The sequence below is a fragment of the Oenanthe melanoleuca genome, chromosome 20 (genome assembly GCF_029582105.1).
Source record: "Oenanthe melanoleuca isolate GR-GAL-2019-014 chromosome 20, OMel1.0, whole genome shotgun sequence".
In the NCBI taxonomy this organism is placed as follows: domain Eukaryota; kingdom Metazoa; phylum Chordata; class Aves; order Passeriformes; family Muscicapidae; genus Oenanthe; species Oenanthe melanoleuca.
The window spans coordinates 3,078,926-3,101,328 of NC_079353.1; the positions used below are offsets into that span (position 1 = coordinate 3,078,926).

The window sequence follows — 22,403 nt, forward strand, 5'->3', positions numbered from 1 at the left end:
GACTGCGATGATCGTGCTGGGCCGCGTCTCAGGCGCTCGCTGAAGGCGCTGCCCACCCGGCCATGGCTCTGAGGGAGCTGAAAGTTTGCCTTCTGGGGGTAAGTGCTGGGCGGCGGGAGGGAGGGTGGGAGCGGAATAAGTGGCCGGCTGGGAGGCTCTGTGGTGGCGGGGAGCTTCTTGTCAGAGCTCTGGTGATGGCGGAGAGGCTCTGTCAGAGGCTGGAGCGGCTCTGTGGCGATGGCGGAGAGCTGCTGTCACGGGCTGGAGCGGCACCGGGCGCGGGGTGATCCTCGGCCCGTCCCTCTGAGGGACCGGGCGGACGCGCCTTTCCCTCCGCGCTGGAGGCGCCTGCCAGGAGCTCCTTTTCTAACCTGTTCTCCTTTTAAAAATAATAATAGAGGAAGCATGAATATCTAATGCCTGCTTCCCTCTTCCTCCTGGGCTCTTTCGGGCTTGGAGTCTACAAAATAAATAGAAGCACCTGAAATCAAGCTGGTGGGAGCGAGGGAGGGGCCTGAACTTATATTGTTAAGAGCAGATGCAGGAAAGTCTTGCAGGTGGTGGAAGGAGGAGACAGGGAAAGAAACGAAGCAGAAGTTTAAAAATTGAAGGGTATGGAGCTGTGTGTTTTCTTGGTCTGAGAGCCCCACGTTGACCAGATGGAGGTGTCACTGCCGGCATCGAAACCCTCTGTTGTTCTGAGTTGTTTTCTGCATCTAAATGGCCACGTTGCCCTTAAGAGGGGAAGATTATGTGTTTGTGTGCCCTCCGTGTTATGAAGGTATTTGGGGTAACTACTGTTTGTGCTCACCTGGCCTGAGAAACCTTTTGCCATGGAAGAAAAGGAGAATAAGCACCCAAGAGAACTTGGCCTTGAACTCGCTGAGCCAGGAACCACATCTGTGTTTCTCTTTTTTAAGATTTGCTCTCATTAATGACACTGCAAACAACATAAAATACAGATATGATAATGTACTTTTTCTCAAGAGGAAAACAGCTTGGGCAGAATGAATGCAATCATAGGTAGTGTACCCAAATTACTGCACTATTCAAGAGTTTGGGGGAAAAAAAGTATAAATCATGTAAAACTTCATTTTCAGTGAAGCAATTCCTCAAGGGCTTATTCCTTAAAGTTTTAGTGACTCAGGAAATGTAATGCAAAAAGTTTGTCTTCACGTGTCTTAATTAAAATACAATTATAAATGTCCAGCTTCTACTGGGAAGTGTTTTACTGCTAAGAGTTTATTTCACTTCCAAATGTAACTTCTATACATTTTTTGCTTTTTAACTGTGGATTCGGTGGTGCAAAAATATTCACAATCCAGAATTTTTGTTTTTTTATTTCCTCTTTCACCATTTTTAGCACTGTAGAGTTGCATTAGTAACGTATTTCAGGTGTGTCACAAGAAATTTCAAGTCTTTCATTAAGCAGGGTGGGACAGCATTAGTCAGAGGTTGAATGTATGTGTCACTCTTGTATAATTTCATGTGCTCCACTGCTCCTCCATCCTGGCAAGCCATACTCAATTGCTGTACATTTTAGCAAAAATGGTCTTTTCCTACTGCTGTTCCATTGCAAGGTGTGCCTGTTATCATGGCAGTGATAAAAAGGACAAAAAGAATACTTGTTTATGGTGACTAATATCACTTTCAACTGTTTCTGTCTCTTTTTAGGACACTGGTGTGGGCAAATCAAGTATTGTGTGGAGATTTGTCGAAGATAGCTTTGATCCCAACATCAACCCAACAATAGGGTAAGAAACTAAATGAAGTAAATGTGATTTATGCAAGAATAAAATGAAATTGCCTGAATAGAGCATTTGGGAGTTCTTTGTGTGTGGCAGCTAGATGTGGTAATAAACATGACTGCAGCCTTAATTAAGCTTGTGAGCTACCTCAGTACACGTAGGAGTGTTCTCAGCACTCCTGCAGCTTCCATTTTCAGGTGTAAGGTCTGGACCCATTTTTGTATTGTTAGCTAAGCTAACAATGAATAAATTACACTACAGATGCTTCTGCTGAAGGGACAGCATGCTTTTCTTGTGCACAACCCTTAAATTTCAACATCTAATTATTATGCAACTCCAAGTTTTTTAATTCATGTTTTTTAAGATTCAAGTACTGTAAGTCTCCTAGGTTTTTTAGAGTGGTTAGCATACTAATTCAGGTAGGTCTCACCAATAATTAGTTAAAATGTTACACATCTGTATGCAATGCAAACACAAATCTAACTGATGAAACTGTTTTTGCAGTGGTCTCATAGGTCAGTGGGATATTTGAAATTTGAGCCTGAGTAGCAACATTATTGATGTCAAATCTTTGAATGGATAGAAGGAAGGGCAAGCATCAGGAATTCTTGGAGTGGTTGAATGTTTTTACTTCTTTTGCTGGTTTTTTTGTTTTTTTGTTTTTTTGGTTTTTGTGTTTTTTTTTCCCTTAGGAAGTGTCTTTTAGGCTGCTTTGATCAGAAGCAATTTTTGGCTTATGGGAGGACAGCCTTTGCTTGATACCCAGAGATGGGGTGTCAGTACAACTTCCTGTCTCAGGTGTAACACAGGCTCTGCTGTAGCTTAGACCAAAAAAAGATCCTGCTGATAAAGATCAGCTGTGTCTCATCCTGCCCTTCTGAAAAATTGGGGTCCCTGTAGTGTCTCTCTTTTCCCTTACACCACTTCTTTTTTTTATAAATACTGACATTGAACTACAAGATGTTCTGTAGAAGAGTGCTTTTGTTTAAATTTCCCTATTAACAGAGCTTTATTGACAGTACTGAGACAATTATAGTTGCTTGAACTGACAGACTGAAAATCTATTTTTTTACCAGCCCTCAACAAAATCATTCACTGGTCTGAGGACTGGTTCTTTTGGTAATTTGCTATATAAATTAATCAAAACTTGCCAAAGTGCAGGGATTGTGTGAAGCTCCCAACAAGATACACAGTCCAAAAACTTAAAGTAATTTTAACTTTTTTTATACCTTGCTTTTAGTTTCTAATTGAGACTTGTAGGTGGAAAGGACAAAGTAATGATTAGAGGAGCTTTGAGTGTCTTGCAAAACTAAAGCTGAGAATGTTTCAACTTTATTCCCTGGGTCTTTGAGTTCATGAGATATGATCTTGTTTCCTGTCCTGTTTTCATTCCTCTTAGAATCAGCTGAGCAATCACACTTTGTTGTTGTCAATGTTCATTGCTCAGTTTCTCATATGGGCAGCTGCAGACTGTCAGAATTCTGCAACTTTTCTCCCTTCAGGATGCTGAGGGCACATTTAACCAGTATTTACTTCTAGGTACTGCAGAATATCTTGTCTTTCAGTATAGCATCAAAAAAGAATATCAAATAAGTTAGAGTGCCTACTTGGCTGGGAGAAGCAGCTGGGAAATTTAGTAATAAAACAGACATTATTCCTACTAAAAGTTATCAAGGATAACTTCTTGGAGGGTTTTGTTGGCCCAATTGTCAAAGGATTTTGAGAATCATTTAGCCTCCTGTCAAGTACCAGGGGATGGTTTAGCTGTGATGTGAATTACAGAAACACAACTTTTCAGTTCAAATTGACTGCACAGGGATGGTTTGGTTTATAGAACCAAGTAAGATAAATTCAGTGAGAACCTATGATTTAGGGAACTGTTTCCACATTGACCAGGGAATTCAGATTTGATGCATAGTTTGCAGCAATCTTAAAGGAAGTGAAAGTCTCTGCTGTGCTTTATGAGAGATACTCCTATTACTTTGGTTTTCTTTACTCATTGCAGAAATACATCAGCTAGTTAATGGTGTTGAAATGCATTGCAATTAGGCTCTTCCTTTTTAGAGGTGTTGCAACTTTATATTTGGCTTCTTAAAAGAGAAATCAACTTTGGAGATTGACATACTATTTGGCAAATTATCTGGGTTTAAGGAATGGGGAAGTTACCACTTAACAGCTGAAACATTGTGTACCTGCTCCCTTTCCTTTTCTTTAATGTATCTAGCTAATTGTCCTCTTATAGCATTGAAACAAGTCCAAAGGCTGCAGTTACATTTGCTACAAAAGTATCAAGGACATTATTAAGTGGTTATTAAACCCCAAGATAAGCTGAAGTTCAGAGTCCTGGGCTCAGGTATTCAAAACTGATCAGTCTGAAAGACTTGCTGTCTGAGCCTGACTGTGCAGCAAGTTTGGGGTAATGTTAGAAGCTCCAGTGTCTTCACAATCCTGTCAAAACTGACAGATGAACAAGTTTGGAAGTCTGCAATATTTTGAAGTGGCAGGAATTAATCATACAAGAGGTATTCAAGTTCCCACTGTAGGTCTCATGTGCTTAAAACAGTTATGTCATCTATAGTTCCAGCTGTACAAGGATTTGAATTCAGAGTTTGGTTTTTCCAGTGAAAAGTGTGCCTACAGGTGAGAGAGCAAAAGACTCCCTGTCTTGTAAAAGAGTAAGGTCACTGAATTCATGTTCTTGTGGGAAATACACTCATTCAGCTAAAGCAGATCAAATAAACCACAAAAGTACTGTGCAATATTTAACTGTAAAACATCTAGAATTTGGTAAAGAGGAGAAGAACCTGGAGAATAGGAGAGATGTTTTTTCTCTTCTGGGAGTCCAAGAGCATCTGCAAACTAAAATATGTGATGCCATGCAGGATTTGGAAGCTGTACAGGGTGCAGACAACAAGCAATTTACTCTATTGATTTCTTTGTCCTGTTAACACCTACCAATACTGATACCAATCTCCTATTTTATTCCCAAATATGGATTTACCAGCACTTATCTGAGTGTCGGTACAGAGATAGAAAAAGCTGATAGAAAGGGCAGAATTTGACCTCTTTCCCCCCAGAAGTTTCCAGTGTGCACTGAGGTGATTGCTGTGATGCTGTGAGGAAGGATGTTGTTAAAAGGCTGACCTTTCTGGGTTTTTTGGTCAGACATCCTATTTTTTATATTTTTCATAGAGCTTACAAGTAATTAAAACCAATAATTTGCATTTATGTTGTGTTTTGGTAGTTGAATGACAGTCTCTGAAAGGAAATTTCATCCTTTCTTAATTTCAGGCTTTATATCTGAAATGCTTCATCAATTTGTGTGTTTATGTGTGGGGAATGCACTTTTATTGGAATGTACACCTTTTTGAAAGCTCATGGTGGTAATGAATGTTCTAAGGATGTATTTATATTTTCAAAAAGCATGAACTGTGTATAATTTTTCAGAGCCTCATTTATGACCAAGACTGTACAGTATCAAAATGAGCTGCATAAATTCCTGATTTGGGATACAGCTGGACAGGAACGGGTAAGTAAAATCAATATTTGTGGGGAAAGTTTGGGCCAGAGCTTGGGTTGTTTTCAACTCTGCCCCTGAAAGTCACAAAGTGATCTGGTTTTACAAACATCTATTAGAACACTTGTTTCTATGCAGGTTCATGTTAGATGTAGGTGCTGTAGATATGTTTTTATTTTTCATTGTTGTCATTATTAAAGTGTAAGGGTAAGGAAGATTACCTAAGAGGAGTTTATCAAACTTCAGTCTGTGTTTAGATTCACTGAAATGGAATGGTTTTTCCACAGAAAACAAGGCTGGTGTTGGGGGAAGCCAGCAGCTGTCTCTAGTACAATTTCTAGTTGAGTTTTAAATATTCGACTGCAATATTTGCAGCCAGTGCAGCAACACGAGAATCAAAGTGAGATGAATTGCCATGTTTCATAGTACAAGTAAGGCCTTGATTCTGGAAAAATATACAACTGCTGACACATTCTGTTAGCTTCACTATTAGGGCTATAAATGGATGTAGATTCAGGCTTTCTAAAGCAGAGTTTCAAGCAATTTTACAGGTGATAACTGCTTTTATTCTTTTGTAAAGTTTTACTAATCAAATCTGATGGTGTTAGAAGCTATGTCAAGGAATCTCTTTTGAAATTTAAATTTCAATTTGGTAGTTTGGGGTTTTGATCTCTGCAGCATGCATAGTTCTGAGGGGAGGCAACAAAAGCTTTGAAGAACATAACTAATCATATGAAATCCCAGCTAATTAATTTGCATGATTTTTACTTGGAATTTAAAAGGAAAACTTTGCTTGCTTATAGATTAGTAGTAAGAGTGGTAGAAATTACAGTAGCTGAATGAACAATGCTTCTTCTTGCTGTTTCTTGACTGCAAGTGAACTACTGGCAGCTGCCAAGTACTCATGATGAGTTTATTTAGGATGTGAGGTAACTGTGACAAAGGTTGGGTTATTACTTTAGGGTAACAACTGGCAAATACAGCTGTACTGCTTTTCAGGATTGGCTTGGGAAACAGCCCAAAGAAAAAAACAGACAGAACAACCTCCCCCAATAATAACAAACAAAACAAACACCTCCTAAAGCCTCAGTCAGACCTATCCACAGGTACTTGACCTGTAGGACTCCTGGTGGAACTGAGCTGCCAGCTTTTTGGCTTGATAACTGCCTTGATGGCTAGGAAGTAACTCAAGTGTATTTGTATTGTGATTTAGTGCTGTAAATTTTGAATGACAATTTATTTCCTTCCAACAGCACCATATAAAGCAAACTTAAGTTGTCAGGGATGTTTCCCAGGAATATGTCCAATAGTATCTGTGTTATCAAAAATATCCTGAGCCCTTCCATTGCCAGCAGTCAGTCAGCATTTGCTGTAAATAGTTTGTCTTAAGTGAACATTGTAGCCCATTCTGGAATGTTATTGCTGCAAAGTGATATTCTGAGAGGTAGAATATGAATTTTTAGAGGTTGGTACTCTTAAATGGAAAGCTTTATAAACATGCCTGCCACTGTCTGGCAGGAAACATCCATTACATTTTAGCATTCCACCTGTTCACTTTAACTGTACAAGCAATGGGAGGACCTTGTAATTTGGATTCAGCACAACTTATCTGAGGAAGCATCTCTGTACATGACCAGCATGTTCCTGGTCTATTTTTGGACTCTCAGTGATACCTCCTTAATTTCCTTCCATACAAGTTGCTTGATATCTTTATTGAAATCAAAAAAGGAAAGGTGTCAGGACTCTGACCCGGGAGAGTGAAGTTTATATCCATATCTGAGAGAAGTCACTTGAGACCCCAATATAACCAAGGAAAACAGTGAAATGTGAGCAAGGATGTTTACTTTGAAATGATTCAGTATCTTCACAGAGGTTTCTTTCTCCAGTGCAGGACAGCACTGTCACTGCTGTCACAAATGGGCTGTACACCTGCCTGGCCCTGAAAACTGTAACACAGTTTTCTGGTCATACAACATATCTGGCAATGATTTATGGAAGGGATTCCCTCTGTGGAATAGATTTGGAATACTAAAAATGTCCACACCATTCTTGGAACTGAAATGTCTCTGCTGAGCTATGATGTGGAATGCATGGAATTCACAGTCCTGGCTTCTTGAAGAGTGTTTGCTGTTTCCCATTTCCAAAGCCCAGCTGCAAATAGTGCTGCACTGCACTGGGCACCCCCTTGCTCTCAGTGCCTTTGGGGTGGCTGGATAGCCTTGTTCCAGGGGTGGAAACATGCACCAAGCCATTCACACACTTCATTTACACACACACCTTATTTATTCTCTCATTTTTTTTCTACACTGAGTTCAATTGATAGGAGCTCACTTACAGTAATCAGGATTTTTGCCTTCTTACCTAACAGTTTTGAGTTTCCCTGCATAATTACATTAATGATTCTGTCAAAACACAAATTGGAGGCTGGGGGACAAGCTGAAGTCTTTGGAAAAATTGCAAAAGGAAAATCCAGTGTTTCTGGTAACATCTGTTTTGTTAATATATTTTATCTGCCGACTGCTCTTAGGTGGAAAAAAGTATTTAAGTGTTGGCAGACAGGAAATGAGAGTAATACAAAATCAGCAAGTGAAGCTGGTTTATTCCCAATGTAAATAGTGAAATAATCAAAAAGCCAGGTTGCAACCAGACCAAGTGGTGGTTTACCAAATACATTTCCCTTTATATTTTAGTCCTTAGAAGGAAGAGAGGGATTATGTCCCAATGTGAACTGAACGCCTGCCCATGTTTCCCTTTCCCACTATTAAATATTTTTATATTCTGAACTTTGCATTCAAAATCCTATTTTCAAAACAGAATTTGAGAGCCAAATGTAAATGGTCTGGAATTTTGCTTTATAGCAAGATTTTTGTGATTTATTATATTGCTCTCAGTTGAACTGTACTAAGCAAAAGGAAATTGGTATTTTATTAGAAATGAATAAGCCTTTATGAAAAACTGTATCCAATTCATTATTTTTACCCTGAGTAATAAGATGCACAAAAGCTCTAAATCATATATGCTTACATGGAACCAGTTACATGCAGTTCAGTCTGCACTTTGATGGAGAGTTCTGGTTGCTAAATTAGTCGTCTTGGCATTTTTTAAAGTTGGCAGAATATCCCACTGTTCTTAAGAATGCTTCATTGATATTTTTGATGCAACTTGATTGTGTACTTTACTATATTTTTTTAGCACTGGATTCATAAGGTTCTGTCCACTCAAAGGTACAGGCCCTCAGAAGCAAACAGACCTGCTGTAGATTTAAGTCTGTAAATTGCAAGAAAATTACTGTAGCCTTTTATCTAGCATGTTCCTTAAAGCTCTGCTTGCAACAGGGCACATAGTTGTGGACTTCTGCAGTTTTTTGGTTTAAAACATGCTTTTAAATTTGAGGGGAAAACTGAAGCAAAATCCTTGAAGCCATAAGTTAGATTCTAAAGAAATCATCATTTCTAGCGTTTAAGATTGATGGATAATACACAGGGCTAGAGGTTGACAGCAGCTTCTGAACATTTCTGATCAAAATTAATATATGCTAGTCTTGGTCAAAGTTGACCTTGCTTCTCCCTGCATTTTTGCCCTTGTTTGGTGTTTAAAGTTGAGCACATGCTTGTTTATGTAGACAGTCTGTTTAGTGAGAGGTTCTAATCTAGGCAAAATAAGATCAAGTTTGCCTCCCTGCTGTTTGCAGTAGGTGCTGCAGAGCCCCACACGATTTATTGCCTGGCCTTAGGAGAACAATGCCTTCCTGGGAGTTTATGTGCTCCACTGCACAGACCAGTTGTGACTGTAAAGGAAAGTTTTTCACTGCTGTGATCTTGGTTTTCACTTTTTTCAATAGTAATAATAATGATAGTGAGGTTCTGGAGGTCAGTGAAAGATCAGGTTTATTTTGTTTGCTGTCTTTCTTCCAGTTTCGTGCTTTAGCCCCGATGTATTACCGAGGGTCAGCAGCAGCCATTATAGTGTATGACATCACAAAAGAGGTAAGAAACTTGATCTTGACCCAGCATTACAATTTCTGGGGTTTTTTTATTTGTGTCATGGGCCAGTTCTGACTCTTAATTTCTTAATTCCTTCCGTCTTCTTTCTTTTTTTTTTTTCCACATTAGGAAACTTTCTCAACGTTAAAGAACTGGGTTAAAGAGCTTCGCCAGCACGGACCTCCCAACATTGTTGTAGCTATTGCAGGAAATAAGTGTGATCTTAATGATGTCAGGTAAATAACTGCTGTCAGTTTTGAGGGTTTTCCTTAAGTCTAGCATTAAATATTTTAAGATTGTAGAGCAGCTGCTCTAGTGTTGTAGTTTCACAAGAGGCTTGAGCTGTTTCTGCTGTCAGAGGACATGGGGTTTGAGCTGTTTCTACTGTCAGAGGACATGGGGTTTTGAGCTGTTTCTACTGTCAGAAGATGTGGTTAGTCTGCCCTTGGATGGTCTCACCCACTTCCTCCCCTGTGCTGATGTGAGTACACGTGTGATTGGGCAGTAAATTGGGCTGTAAAATTGATCCAGATTAAAACTAACCCTTTAAAAAAAAAAAAAAAAAGCTGATCCAAGTATATTTATCTTTCTCACACCATGAACACTTGCTGGCATAACGGTGTGGGGATAGCAGGGTTAGGAATGAGCAGTTTACAGGCAGACAGGATTAGCTTTTCTGGTGGCAGTGCCAAGTTACACAAACCCAAACTGCCTGTGAAACTATAGTGTAATAGAAGCTGTTTACCTCACTTTACAAGAAGTGCCCCTGTCAGTCTGTAGCACCTCATTTTGTCAGGAAAAACAGCAAGCCTGTTGGAAAGCATTGTGTAGGTTTTTCTAACTTGCTTGTTCAGGTGCCTTCCTTCCCTGCTTAAATATTGGGGTGGAATTGGCTGTGGCCAAAATAGTTGCAGGGAGCGGGAAAAGCTCTTGAGAAACTTTATGAACAGCCAAACTTTCAGGAAGGCATGTACTAAAAACAAAAGAAGGCCTTTTTTTATTGATGTCCTGGTTAAATAAGCCAAAATTCAGAAAGAAGGTGTGTGTAAACTTCTTGGGTGTAGGTTTCACTGGAAAAGGCATCACAGCTGGTGTCTCAAAGGACACAGCTGGTTATATGTTTAAAGAACCACTGCAAAGATGGCTCTGAGTATGGTTTTACAAATTGTTAATACCTAGAACGTATCTAGTGAGCTCTAATAATTTTCATTAGAAATGGCATGTCTTTTGAAGGAAATAGAGTGTAAAATTATTTAGAACAGAATTCACATCTCACATGTTCAGCTGGCATCACAAGTTTAAACATTGCTATTCAAGCTAATGAGGAAGATTCCTTGTATTTTAGTCAGAGGCAATATTTGAGTCACTGCTTCAAGTCCATGGTCTTGATATCCTGAAGTCCCTCATTACTGAAAGTAGCCAGTGTGCTGTAGAAATTGTATGTGAAGTGATACAACATAAAGTCCAGACCCTCCCTACAGCTGCTGGGGTTTGTATTTTTCATTTTGTTTAAGGAAAGATACAAAATCATCAGCTTGCCTGCTTTGAAATGCAGAATAACTTGTACACTTCTGGGTGCTCAGTATAACAATATTCCTTTTTTTATAGCTACATCTTCAAACAAAGTAAATGCTGCACTGATGATTTGTGCAGTGTTGGGAGATGCTTTGATTTTGTAAGCAGTCATAAGAAATGCACAGAATCATTGGAAATAATGCTTTAGGATCTTCTTAGGACATACAAAGCTGGTGGGGTGAATAACTCACCTCAGGAGGACTGATTGCAGGCCTAAGCTTAGAGCACTTCAGACAAAAAATTGTCAGATGGATTAAGGCCTTGGGTAGTTCATGACTGTGCTTGTACCTCAAGGCAGGGAGATAGCACAGTGTAAAGAATGAGCATCATCTCCAGCATAAGAGAACACTGTGATGCCAAACAGGTAAAATATTCGTGATAGGACACACTTAAAAACTTTATCTGTACCTTAAGGTTTTGAGTAATGGGTTTTTTTGCATTCATGAATTTTTCTTTGCTTTTTTGTTTTCCAGAGAAGTCATGGAAAAAGATGCTAAAGACTATGCAGATTCCATTCATGCAATATTTGTAGAGACAAGTGCAAAAAATGCAATAAACATTAATGAACTCTTTATAGAAATTAGTAAGTATTTAAACAGTTAATGTACTTTCTTCTGCAAAACCTTGAGGAGAAATTCTGTATTAAATTTTGTGTTTTTTAGGTAAAAATTTACAGACTTTTATACTAAATTTGTTACAATCTGACATGACTACAAACTGCAAAATATGCTGCATGAATTTCTGGTCACCTGATGACCTCTGAATATTCCTTCTAGAGGTTTTCAGCCTACTGTGATGCTACTGGATAAATAGCAGGCAGGGTACTCGTGTCAGAAATCAGTGTCAACTTACCATGTCTGTTATTGAATGTTCCAATTAGTACTTCCAAGGTTATGGAAGAGGAAGGAAATGGCATGAGGAAGATCCAGACTTTATACATCTGAGAGAAGGAATTAAGTTCTCACTCTTAGTGTTTGTACTTAGGCTAAAGAAGTGTATTTTTAAAAATGCAAGAATTCATAAATGCCAGATTACTGCATGGGGAATAGCAACTACTGTAGATTTTCCTCAAGTATGTTTGTAGTACCTTCGGGGTTTTTTATATTAAATTGCAAATCTTTACTGTTCCATTTGTGGTGAGGACAACAATGATACTTTTTATATGTGTGAATAAAAAGCAATATTCCAAAGTGAATTCTATGCAATATTATTTGGAGGATATGTGTCAAGTAGCAGCACCAATGTGCAGGTGTGTCAGCCTGTTTGTGAAAAGAGGACTAACTACAGAAATATCAGACTTAAGAAAAAATATAGGGTCTATAGAAGCAGTTGAAAATATTGAAGAGCTGATGTAAAAAGTATGTGCTGTAGATTAGCTTCTGATTTATTGACTTAATAGTTGCTCCCTAAAATTGATCTTGAATAAATTATGGGGGAAAAAAATCATAAATCCTCCTCAGAAGAGAATGCTGAACCAGGAACAGTCCATTTTAAAGACTGATGAGATGAGTAAAGCAGCTTTCTTACAAGCACTCCTTTGTTAAGCCTGATGCAGGTGATCTGTGGAAATACAGGTCAAGGTGGTTGTTCTCATGCTATTCCAGATGGTATTGCATCCTGCAAAGTATTTTCCAAGTGCTTTTACAGCTCAGCTGTTCAGGTCTAGATGAGCCTGAAGTGTAACTGCTGCTAAACTGACTTCAACCACTTCTGCTGTTCTTTTGTGCAGCCATCCATCCCCCTTACAGACATAACACAGACTGTTGCTGCCATCCTGCTGGGCAGGAATGTCATCCCTGCTGACCTACAGCTAATTGAAGGCACATTTTTGTATACAGAGCATACACCAGATGCTTAGAATTAGTTTCAAGTATAACATTTCCTATAAATTTCTTTTTCCTGCCTCCTTGTAGGTCGCAGAATTCCATCCACCGACACCAACCCCGCAACCAGTGGGAAGGGCTTCAAACTTCGACGACAGCCATCGGTGACAAAGCGCAGCTGCTGCTGACTGACCCCTTGGAAAATCAAACTTGTTTATACAGTAGGTGGTCTTGGAAGTTAATGGTTCACGTTGGGTTTATATTATCAGTCTTAGATCTTTATCTGCTGGTGTTCATACACCCGAGGTCCCCCAAAAAGGGACGGGCTCGTCCGACACCTGCACGCGCAGAAAAGACTGCAGTCAGGGCAGCCCGCTGCCTCCCACAGCGTGCAGTGTCTCCTGCATTCAAAGGGAATCCATCATCACTTTTCTGGCCTTGCTTGATTGGAATGTGACTACATGGATGGTAGAACTGAAATGTTTTCATAGTTTTGTAATCAAGGTTTTGGGAGGTTTTTCTTTGTAAAAAGGGAAATGAGCACTTTTGTGGGAGATTGGGTTAGGAGGAGTCTGGAAGTTAGATGTCATTTCTTCCTTTTCTTCAGTGAGCCTTATTTTAAATTTTGGTGTAGCTAATCCAAAGTATGATGGGATAGTTGATGTGAGATGGCCACAGAATAAGGAACTGAAGACAAATATTAGGCTAATCAGTCCATCCAGTCCCCAAATCCCATTTGCACTTTTTATTTAAGGATGATCTGCACTGGGGGAGGGGACACAAGCAACAGATCTTAAACCACAGACAATCTTCTTTTTCATGCTGACTGTAATCACTTTAAGGCAAACTGGTATGCTTATAGGCATCTTTTTGTTTTTACAAGTTTTTTTAATATTAGAATGTTGGTGGAAGAAAATTACTTGTAGATCTGACTAAATTAAGTGGTTACTGACTATAAAGAGATGCTGTAAACAGATGCTGCCAGTGGTTCTGATAAGACCTACAAGTTTTTGGGGAAAGCTTTTAATTGCTTGGCATGTGTAAAGTGTTCATATTATATTTATGAGACCAGTGTTTAAAGTGTTATAAATTATGTAAAAACAGTAAAAAATAATACGATCTCCTACACTCCTTCCATTCCACACCTAGGGATAAACTCTTGGGGAATCTCCATCAGAGGTTTTTCCCTGCATTTTAGGTATTGTCACTGTGAGTTCATCCAGAGGCAGATGAAATTCTTTCTCTTTCAATGACATTTGAAAGGGCCAATAAAAAATCCTGTTGGGGCAGCACAAGGCCTGTCTGTTAAACATGCTTTCATCTGGGATGCACCCAGTCTTTCTTATTTTGGGCACAAAAATACACATAGGAAGTAACCTTAAGACTTGGTAATGTAGATCATTACCTCTTGGTTCCTGGGGTTTCTCATCTGTGAAGGTTTTTAGAAAATCAGTGTTTAGCTTATTCTGTATGGGTTTTAGTAGGCTTTCAGTTAAACTATAGGTTGACCATACCTGTTTGTGCTATTTTATTTATTTTTACTTTTTGTTTCTTACCAGCACTAGTGAGAAACTTTTATACTTTTGAAGAAAAAGAGCTTAATAGACTTGAGTATATACTAAAATATGCTGGTTAGCTTTAGTATCAAACTGAGGTCATGATGATGCTTATTCTCATTTTTGAATCTGGTTTTCTATCATCTCAAGAATTTTCTCTGAAGGAAACTAGGAAAATTTGTAAGAAATGAAACTTGTATTTCAGATTCATTTGTGTTAGTGAAAATTCTTGGAGAGCTGGAGCAAAACGGGCAAACTGGTACAGAGAGGTTTTTGGACAGGTCAGTGAGTTTAATGATATTTGGTGACTACATTTTTGTCATGCCTTTTCCTTACCCTGCCTGCATTGCCAATTCTGCCTTTGCCATAGCCCCTACAGGCTCCATGCTTCTAGAGAGTCCAAGAAATCCAACTTCATGGATATCCACCTACTCTTTCTGCAGTTCTGATCATGAATTACTGCAGGTAATGTGTAACAGCCAGATTGTCCAAACTGCCAGCCCTGGAATAAGGCTGCTTCTTAATACTTCCCTATTTAAAAAGACAGACAGTTGATGTAAGTTCTTCTGAGTCTAGATAAGTGATTATTGATCACTGCCCCTGCTGAAAGCTGGAATGCAATCTTCCCTGCATGAGATGCACATGCTCATAGTTTCATTTTTGGAGGAGAAAAGTGGTTTATTTTGTATTAATAATTTGTTAGGTCAGCTGCTTTGATCTTGCACTAGGCTTGCTGGAATATTTTGTCCTAACACAGCTTCTCTATTTGGAGATACATTGGTTTTGAAGTGCTGATTATCAACCATTCCAGCTAAATTTTTAGTAACTTTTTTCCTGGTAAGAAGTTTTTTAAAAAGCTCAGGATTAAAGTTTTATTCCACCAATGTCTCTATCTAATGAGTGGAGCTCATCAGAGAGACTCAACTTTCAGATACTGTCAAAGGGAATCACACAATCAGAATGGTTCAGGTTGAAAGGGACCACAGTGGGTCATCTGGTTCACCCTCCCTGCTCAAGCAGGGTCATCCCAGAGCACATTGCACAGATTAATTTCTGCAGAACAAGTTTGAAAGAGCAAAGTGTCATGTATGTAAAAATGTAACGAGGTGTATGTTATATATCAGAACATTTTTAGCTGAAAAAATATGACTATTGCAACTTCTAAACACCACCAGTTCTTTCTCATGAATGTTATAGAATTGAACAAATATATAATTTGATAACTATTTCATTCTTAAGCTTTGGAGCAACTTGAATGTGCTCTCCAAGTTCTGGAAGGTGTCTTCATCTGACCCTCTATTAAAACATCACTTAGCTGACTTGCCACACTCTCAGTCTGTGTTGTAGGTAGTTTTGTAGGATATTTTATGTACATGCTGAAAACTGGCATATTGAGTACTCAAGTAGGTGAAATTTGGAAGCTGAAATTTAGTAGCATCTAGTAATCATACTACTGAAAATTGTTATAGGTGCTTTGGAAAGTTCTAAGACAATTCTAACAGCTTTTGCTGTTGCTGTGAAGGTAAAGACTTTGTTTTAGGTCCAAAAAATCACTGCACTCCAGATCCCTGCTGCCATCAGTGAGACCCTTTCTTTAAGTGCTGCAGGATCACAGTTAATGGTTTAGAAGGATGTTTTATGCAGACTGGAGTTTTTGATATGTTGCTTTACATTTAATGCTACCAGCCTGCTCAAGAACGATTATTTACTTGCATGGGAAGAGAGTAAGAGGAGAGGAGACAGGACCTACTTATTGATTTGGAAGTCTAATCCTTTAACCTGATTGAGGGAGAACATTGTTGTTAAACTTCATTTTAATTATTAAAAAGTAATTCACGGTGAAAATCTTGAATGGTTTAAAAGTTGGCCTCAGCAAGAATTTTTTTTTGTTACACTGTTAAGCTTAAATTATTCCTTCACATTAGTGTTTAGTTCCAGTATAACACATTATTCCTTGGAAAAGGAAGCTTTAGCAGTGATGTTTGAATTACTTGCTTGTGAAACAGTCTTTAGTGTGTGCTAAGGATGGTGTAGGCTATTTGTGGTGTGCTGTGTCAGCAATCTGCACAGGAGTGGATGATTTACAGGACAGAAGCTGTCAGAACAGTGGAGCTGCTCACCCTGGAGTGAACTTCACTCAGCAGCAATAGCTACAGACAGGCAGGGCAAAATTATCTCCAACATGAAGAGAACCTGCATAATTCACTGGCTTCAACTTCTACACTGCCTGCTCATTTTGGAAAAAGGCTTCATATATCTCTCCTGCATATTTGCAGCCTCTGAAAAGGGCTTTTTGGCTCATAGTTGAGAGAAAAGGACAAAGTTTGTTATTTTTTTCTAGCAGGAAGTCATTGTACAGCCACCTGAGATGGTTTGTACATCACAAGTCAGTTAGTCGAAGCAGGAGAATTGTGTACTTGGAATTAAGTCTCTAAAAATCTGCAAAAAGTCCCCTATAGAAAACTGTTGATGTTTTATGTTGAGATCCCATCTCTTGTAATAGATCACAGCCTAGTGATGGTAGGTGATGGAAGATTTACAGAAATATGATGATGGTGTGAATTACCAATGTAAGATGGAAATACATGTTCTAGTACTAAAATAGTCATGTTAGCTTTCCTTTGAGTCATATGGCTCAGGCTTGGCAAAAGGAATATGCTTGAAAATACGTATTTGTATATATAAACATTCAGGTGCCAAAACATTATTCCCTAAAATTATTTAGGACTTCTCACACTAATGTTTCTGAAATATCCTTTCTGGTATTCTGGAGGTTTCAAAAATCTGAATGCAAACCAATTCTTTCTCAGCAAAAATGCACGACTTGGAAAGAATCAAACAAGCATTACCAGGCTTTATCCCTGAAGTGTCACAGAGAACAAACCTTTCAAGGGATATAAGACTATCCTGAAATCCAAGAATACTGATAGGCTTAGCCTGTGACATGTCAAAATGTTCTAGGGTCAGCTTTTTCCTCCTTTCCCCTCTCCATTTCCTGCCACCCCACCCAAGGCTGAATTTTTAACATAGTGTTGTCAGTGTCCATGCTATAAAGAGCTATTCAGAAATACTTAGAAAAGTTCTAATGGCTGAGAGTTACTTGGTGCTCCCTATTTTACATGAAGAATCAAGGCAGTAGGATGACTTTCCTCAGTCTAGAATAAGGATGTCTTAAAATAAACAATTTTACTGTTCTGGTTACATCAACCTGCAAATTGATGTTCCTAAATTTTTGCTTAAACACTAACTATAAATTTTATTTAAGGAGCTAATTACCTTTATAAAGATTTTCTTTTAAGAAGGTTAGGGCTTACTTTGCTTGGTTTCTGTTGATGTGTTCACATATGTATTACTGAACAAACCAGCTTTTCCAAATGTTGAAAGACACAGACCACTCTTCTGTCATGCTCTTCATCACTGTGGGTGTGATACTCCATCCAGTTGTTGCACTTGAATATTCTGTAACTCTGACACCTTGATACTATCTTGCCTCAGTTTTACTCATGTTACATTATGTATTCCTATTAAATCCATTATGTTTTCTTGGCAATTTGTTCTTTGTTTCCTTATGGGATTTAGACAATGGTAGGTACTGAGTGTCTCTTTTGCCACAAAGTTCTAGAAGCATTTGTCACAGGAGCAAATATTTGTAGGCAAAATGGTAATTCATTAGCACAGACTTATGAAACTGGTACAGTAGCTGAGACCTGTGCCATGACTGTATTTCACCACATAATGACAGCTAAAAGCACATTCACCTGGAAGAGCAAGTTATTGTAAGCTTCTAGTCCACTCTTCTGTATTTTACCTTTCTTTCTTGTACTTCCTCTTTCTGAAATTGTGTATCCAGCACTGACACTGTGATGGTGAATTAATTGATTTAGGGCACAGAAATGGATTGCATTTCTGTAGCTAAAATGCTTAAGACTTCCTGGCAATCCTCCCACTTGTACCCACCACACTGAGGACAATGAAGAAAAAAAAGGGGTTTTTTCTGAACGACAAATTGCATTTGTGTGTTCAGGACACAAAAATAACCTGATATGCATAGAGCTCTTGCAGTGTAGTAAATGTTTGCCTGTAAAATGTGTCAAGGTTAACCTTTGTATCAGCAATTCTTGTCACTCATAACAACATTCTGCCTTTCCATTCTAGGATTGGGTTAACCTGTTACAAAGGTTGAAAGGTCTGTGCCTTGTTACTATATTATCTCTTACTAAAACAAACTTAAGCCGCTCAAAGTTACAGAGCATTTGCAGCACTGTAAACTGCACAAATTCCCAACCATTGCTTCACTGCATGAAGTGTAGTCAGATTACTAGTGATGAAATATTGTAGTGATGAATTCCCAAGCTTATGAATGTTTTGAGACTTTTTTTTTTAGTCTTCTCTTGGGCTGGTCCTGAGAGCGTGTACAGGTTTGTCTGTATTGTTGGTTTGTAGATGCTAATGAGGAAAACCAGGCTTTTGTTCTCTCCTTTTTCTTTGAATTGTTACACTCCCATATAGTGCATAGAATGCAAATAAAGAAATGTTGATTTGACATAATCTAAACAGCCTTTTCAGCCTAAGCATTCATAATAAACTTTTATAGTGTAATAACATGCTAAATCACTACCAGTCTGATGTATTGTGCAAAAAAAAAAAGGTGTAAACATTTTATTAATAAAAAGCTTTGTTTATAAATATGCTGGCTTGTTTATAAATGCTTCCAAAATTCTCCACATCTTAAAAAACAGTCTCTATAGCAATATAATTATAGAAGAGGAATGTAAGCAATAGCTTACATGTACAAATGACTGCAATAGCTGTTTTCCAGGAGTCCTTACTACTGGTGTTCAGAAACTGAAGCTTTCCCCTGGTTTATGTACACATAGACAAAGGCAGAAGATCTTGTGCAAAGAAGGGATGGGGGGAAACAGCAGAAAGAATGCAGCTTTTGTGTAACACTTCCTTTCTTTTCTATGTCTGAGAAACTGCAGGCCACACACAGTCTTGTGAAGCAGGGCAAGGCCTGAAAAATTCTATCAGGGCCAAGTTATTTAATACATTGCATTTACTTTAAACTGGATGAATTGCACAGTTCTCAACTGCTTAGGCCAGGTTTCTGTCAATCAAAACTGTAAGTGCTTTTAATATCTGCATAGTGTAGTGAGGCCTGTTGTGCTGGGAAGGGATCTTCTCTTGTTAATACAGCCAGCTGGTTGGTGGCTTGCTTTTTTTAAACCACTGCTCTGTTGGTTATGTAGTCCCCAAAAATAGGGATTTGGCTGCAATTAATTCACTTGTCTTACATGATGCTTAAAAGATGTGGTTTGGTTGCTTCAATCTGGGATGCACATCTAACATGTTGAGTTTAATAGCAGCCTTCAAAAGCTAAATAAACAAAAAAAAATACTGTTTCTGAACTGCTGTTTCACATGAAAAGGGATACAAGTTTTTACTAAGCAAGTGTCTGCAGTTCCTATGCAGGAAACCCACACCGTGTCATCTTTTGTTTAATAGAGACCCGGAATAATTTAAATTTCTTCTTACCTGCAATTTTGAAGTTATGCTCTTAGATATGAGCAAACTGCTTTTTCATAGAGTCAGATGGGTTTGTCTAGGATGGCATGAATGTGCCTCAGGTGGAGCATAAGAAGGGTAGATACATGGAATATGCTGGAATAGAGAGAAAATGATGTTTGCATATGTTTGCATATGTTTTCATAGGGAATTTGGGAACTAAATGCAAACCACATGGTTTGCACACACACAATGAGAATGTTTCACTTGGATCAAGTCTTTCATAGCTTCTAAGGCAGAAGTTTTGCAACTGATGAACTTGTTCTTTAAAATTGTTTCAGTACAAAGCTTTCAGGTGCTGTCCAGCATTTCCCTGTAGTGTTCATCCCAATTTTCTCCTGTTAATCAAAAACCCACGTGGGCAGCAAGTTACCTTTTAGTCTTGTGGCTGAATTGTTCCTAGTGAGGGCTGTCCATGGAACAGGGATGGGGTATTACAGGTGGCCTCCATGCACACCCATTTCAGTGAATCTGACCTGCACAACATTAAATGTACACACATTATTTACATGCAACAAAAACTTGGCAACCTACTTTCATTAGATAAATTTTCAACTTAAACAATGTTGTGCTTTATAAAATTTTCAGCCTGGGTGAAAACATGGGCCAGTCCTTCAAATACAAACAGGTAAGTTCAGAGCTGCCAATTAGAGCAAGGTGATACACCTTGGCAAATCCTTTAAGAGGTGGATCATCAAACACTTCAGGGGGTTCTTTGTACTTCTTTCAGGAACAGTAGAACTTAGAAAGGTCTGGGCAGCAACATTTAATAGTTGTTTACTTTAGGGTTTTTATTGTGCATGACTATATGCCATGTGAAGTTTTCTCTCTTACTCCTCGCTGTTAGTTCACAATTAATTTACCAATATGTAGAAAGCTTGTCTTTTCTACTAATTATTGGTCCATGAATGGCTTACAGAGAGAATCAGTTTATAAAATAAAACTTAAGAGATTAGGTAAAAAGAAGGTAACCTTCCCACAGCACCAGCTAAGAAAACTGCAAAATATAAGTGAACTCCATTCTCTCCTGATTTGAGATCTAAAATGTTAAGACATAACCTGTAGCTAAAAATTATTCCCCCACTCAAGAGTAAAAGTAGTAAGGCCATCCAAGTCTAGTTTCCTGGAAAAGAAAATGCACGAAAATGCACCCCTTTATGATGTTATGTGACCATTTTTTCCCCAAAAGAGAAGGAATTAAAGGAACAAAGCAGTATTTCAGTGTATTGCCCTGCAGTGCTGAAGCTTTAGAAAAATCATTCCTGCTGTCCTGGCTGGAAGGAATTGGCAGATTTCACTTGTATCATGCAAAACTAAGAGTTTTGTACTAAATACAGGTATGGGTTTGTTTTGGCATGGAATGAAAGACAACTGAGAACAAAAAGGATGAAATAGGATGGGAGGAGGTAAAGCACATGAGCAGAAAAGCAGGAGTGTGGTGGACAGCAGCAGCTGGAGGTGTGGTACAAACACTGCAGATGTGCTCAGAGCAGTGAATGCCACTGTCCTGCTTAGGGGTGTTAAAATTAACATATACATCTCTCATTTGACATTGCTCTTAGTGCCAGAAAGGAGAACAGCACTCTTGTTGTAATTCTAGATCTTTTTAGCTACTTTATGCATTTTTGGCATTTATTAAGTCAATTAACATGATACAAAGAATTTCTGTGAGGGGAAGGTGCACTGCATTATGAAAATAATACTGGTGTGAGAAAATGAATTTTCACAACATTTTAACATTTTTATTCACCTCTTTGCTCATCAGCCCTGCGTAGGACCAAACTTAACTGCAACAACTTTGAGTTGCTCTTCTTTTTTAGTTCTGCAAATGGCATCTCCTCCTGAAGTCATATATGTACAAAGTCCAGTATGTATAAAGTCCAATGAATACGTTTTAATGGACATAAATTACCATTTTTTAAGATCAATGTGTTTCTGCTGGTAACGGTGGCATCCCAAACTCCTGCCTCTGTCAGGTTACAGCAACGTTTTATATATTCTTAGGAACTTTTCAAATGTTTAAAAACAACCTGGGGAGAGAGGGGAGCAAAAAGCATAATGTTGCTTTAATTACACTGGCCTAGGGCTATCAATAAAGCAGCACTTTGTATTAAACCATGCTGTAAATTTTAAAAAAAAGTTTTAAACCAATGGAGTAAAAACCAACCAACCAAAACTAAACACAAAAAAAAAAAAAAAAAAATCCCAAAACACAACTACCACAAACCACCCCAAAACAAACACAAAAACCCCAACGAGCAACCCAAAACTTTGATTACTGTTAAGAAAGGCGAGGGGGGGCATGTCTTAAAATCGGAGGTGACTTAAGTTCTGGGTTTATTAATTAAAAAGCGAGTATTCCCTGCAGCTCGATGCCGGTTTCAGGTCTGCCCTGGCGCTGTAACGCTGTGCCCGATCCCCGCGGCCCCGGGAGCTCCTCCTTTCCCCGGAGCGCTCCCCTGCCCTTCCCGGGCCCGGCCGGAGCTGCCGCCGGCGCTGGGGCGCGAGGGGCCCGAGGCCACACGGAGCAGAGGCCTGAAACAACACGCTGCTTCTGGATGACGAGGCGTTTATTACAAATCGCGCTTTCCAGTGACGATTAAACGTTATTTATTAGCCCTCTTTCTTCTCGTAAC

At 38.8% G+C, this 22,403-nt stretch overlaps 1 protein-coding gene and 1 long non-coding RNA gene across 3 annotated transcripts; one reads left to right on the forward strand and one right to left on the reverse strand.

Annotated features, from left to right (window-relative positions):
* Nucleotides 1-16: 16 nt before the first annotated feature.
* RAB22A (RAB22A, member RAS oncogene family) lies at nucleotides 17-18,888 on the forward strand. Its single transcript, XM_056507336.1, has 8 exons — nucleotides 17-98; nucleotides 1,675-1,754; nucleotides 5,196-5,277; nucleotides 9,180-9,251; nucleotides 9,378-9,484; nucleotides 11,297-11,406; nucleotides 12,737-12,867; nucleotides 17,013-18,888. Exons 1-7 carry the CDS (start codon nucleotides 63-65, stop codon nucleotides 12,832-12,834), a joined length of 585 nt encoding a protein of 194 aa, XP_056363311.1. The 5' UTR covers nucleotides 17-62; the 3' UTR covers nucleotides 12,835-12,867; nucleotides 17,013-18,888.
* LOC130261277 (uncharacterized) lies at nucleotides 15,083-21,882 on the reverse strand. 2 transcript variants are annotated; one of them, XR_008841962.1, is made up of 3 exons: nucleotides 21,680-21,882; nucleotides 20,141-20,243; nucleotides 15,083-19,863 (listed from the first exon to the last, which is right to left on the reverse strand). It is a non-coding gene; the product is annotated as an uncharacterized LOC130261277 (long non-coding RNA). The 2 variants fall into 2 exon arrangements; XR_008841961.1 differs by having other exon boundaries at nucleotides 21,518-21,882.
* Between the last annotated feature and the right edge of the window lie 521 nt (nucleotides 21,883-22,403).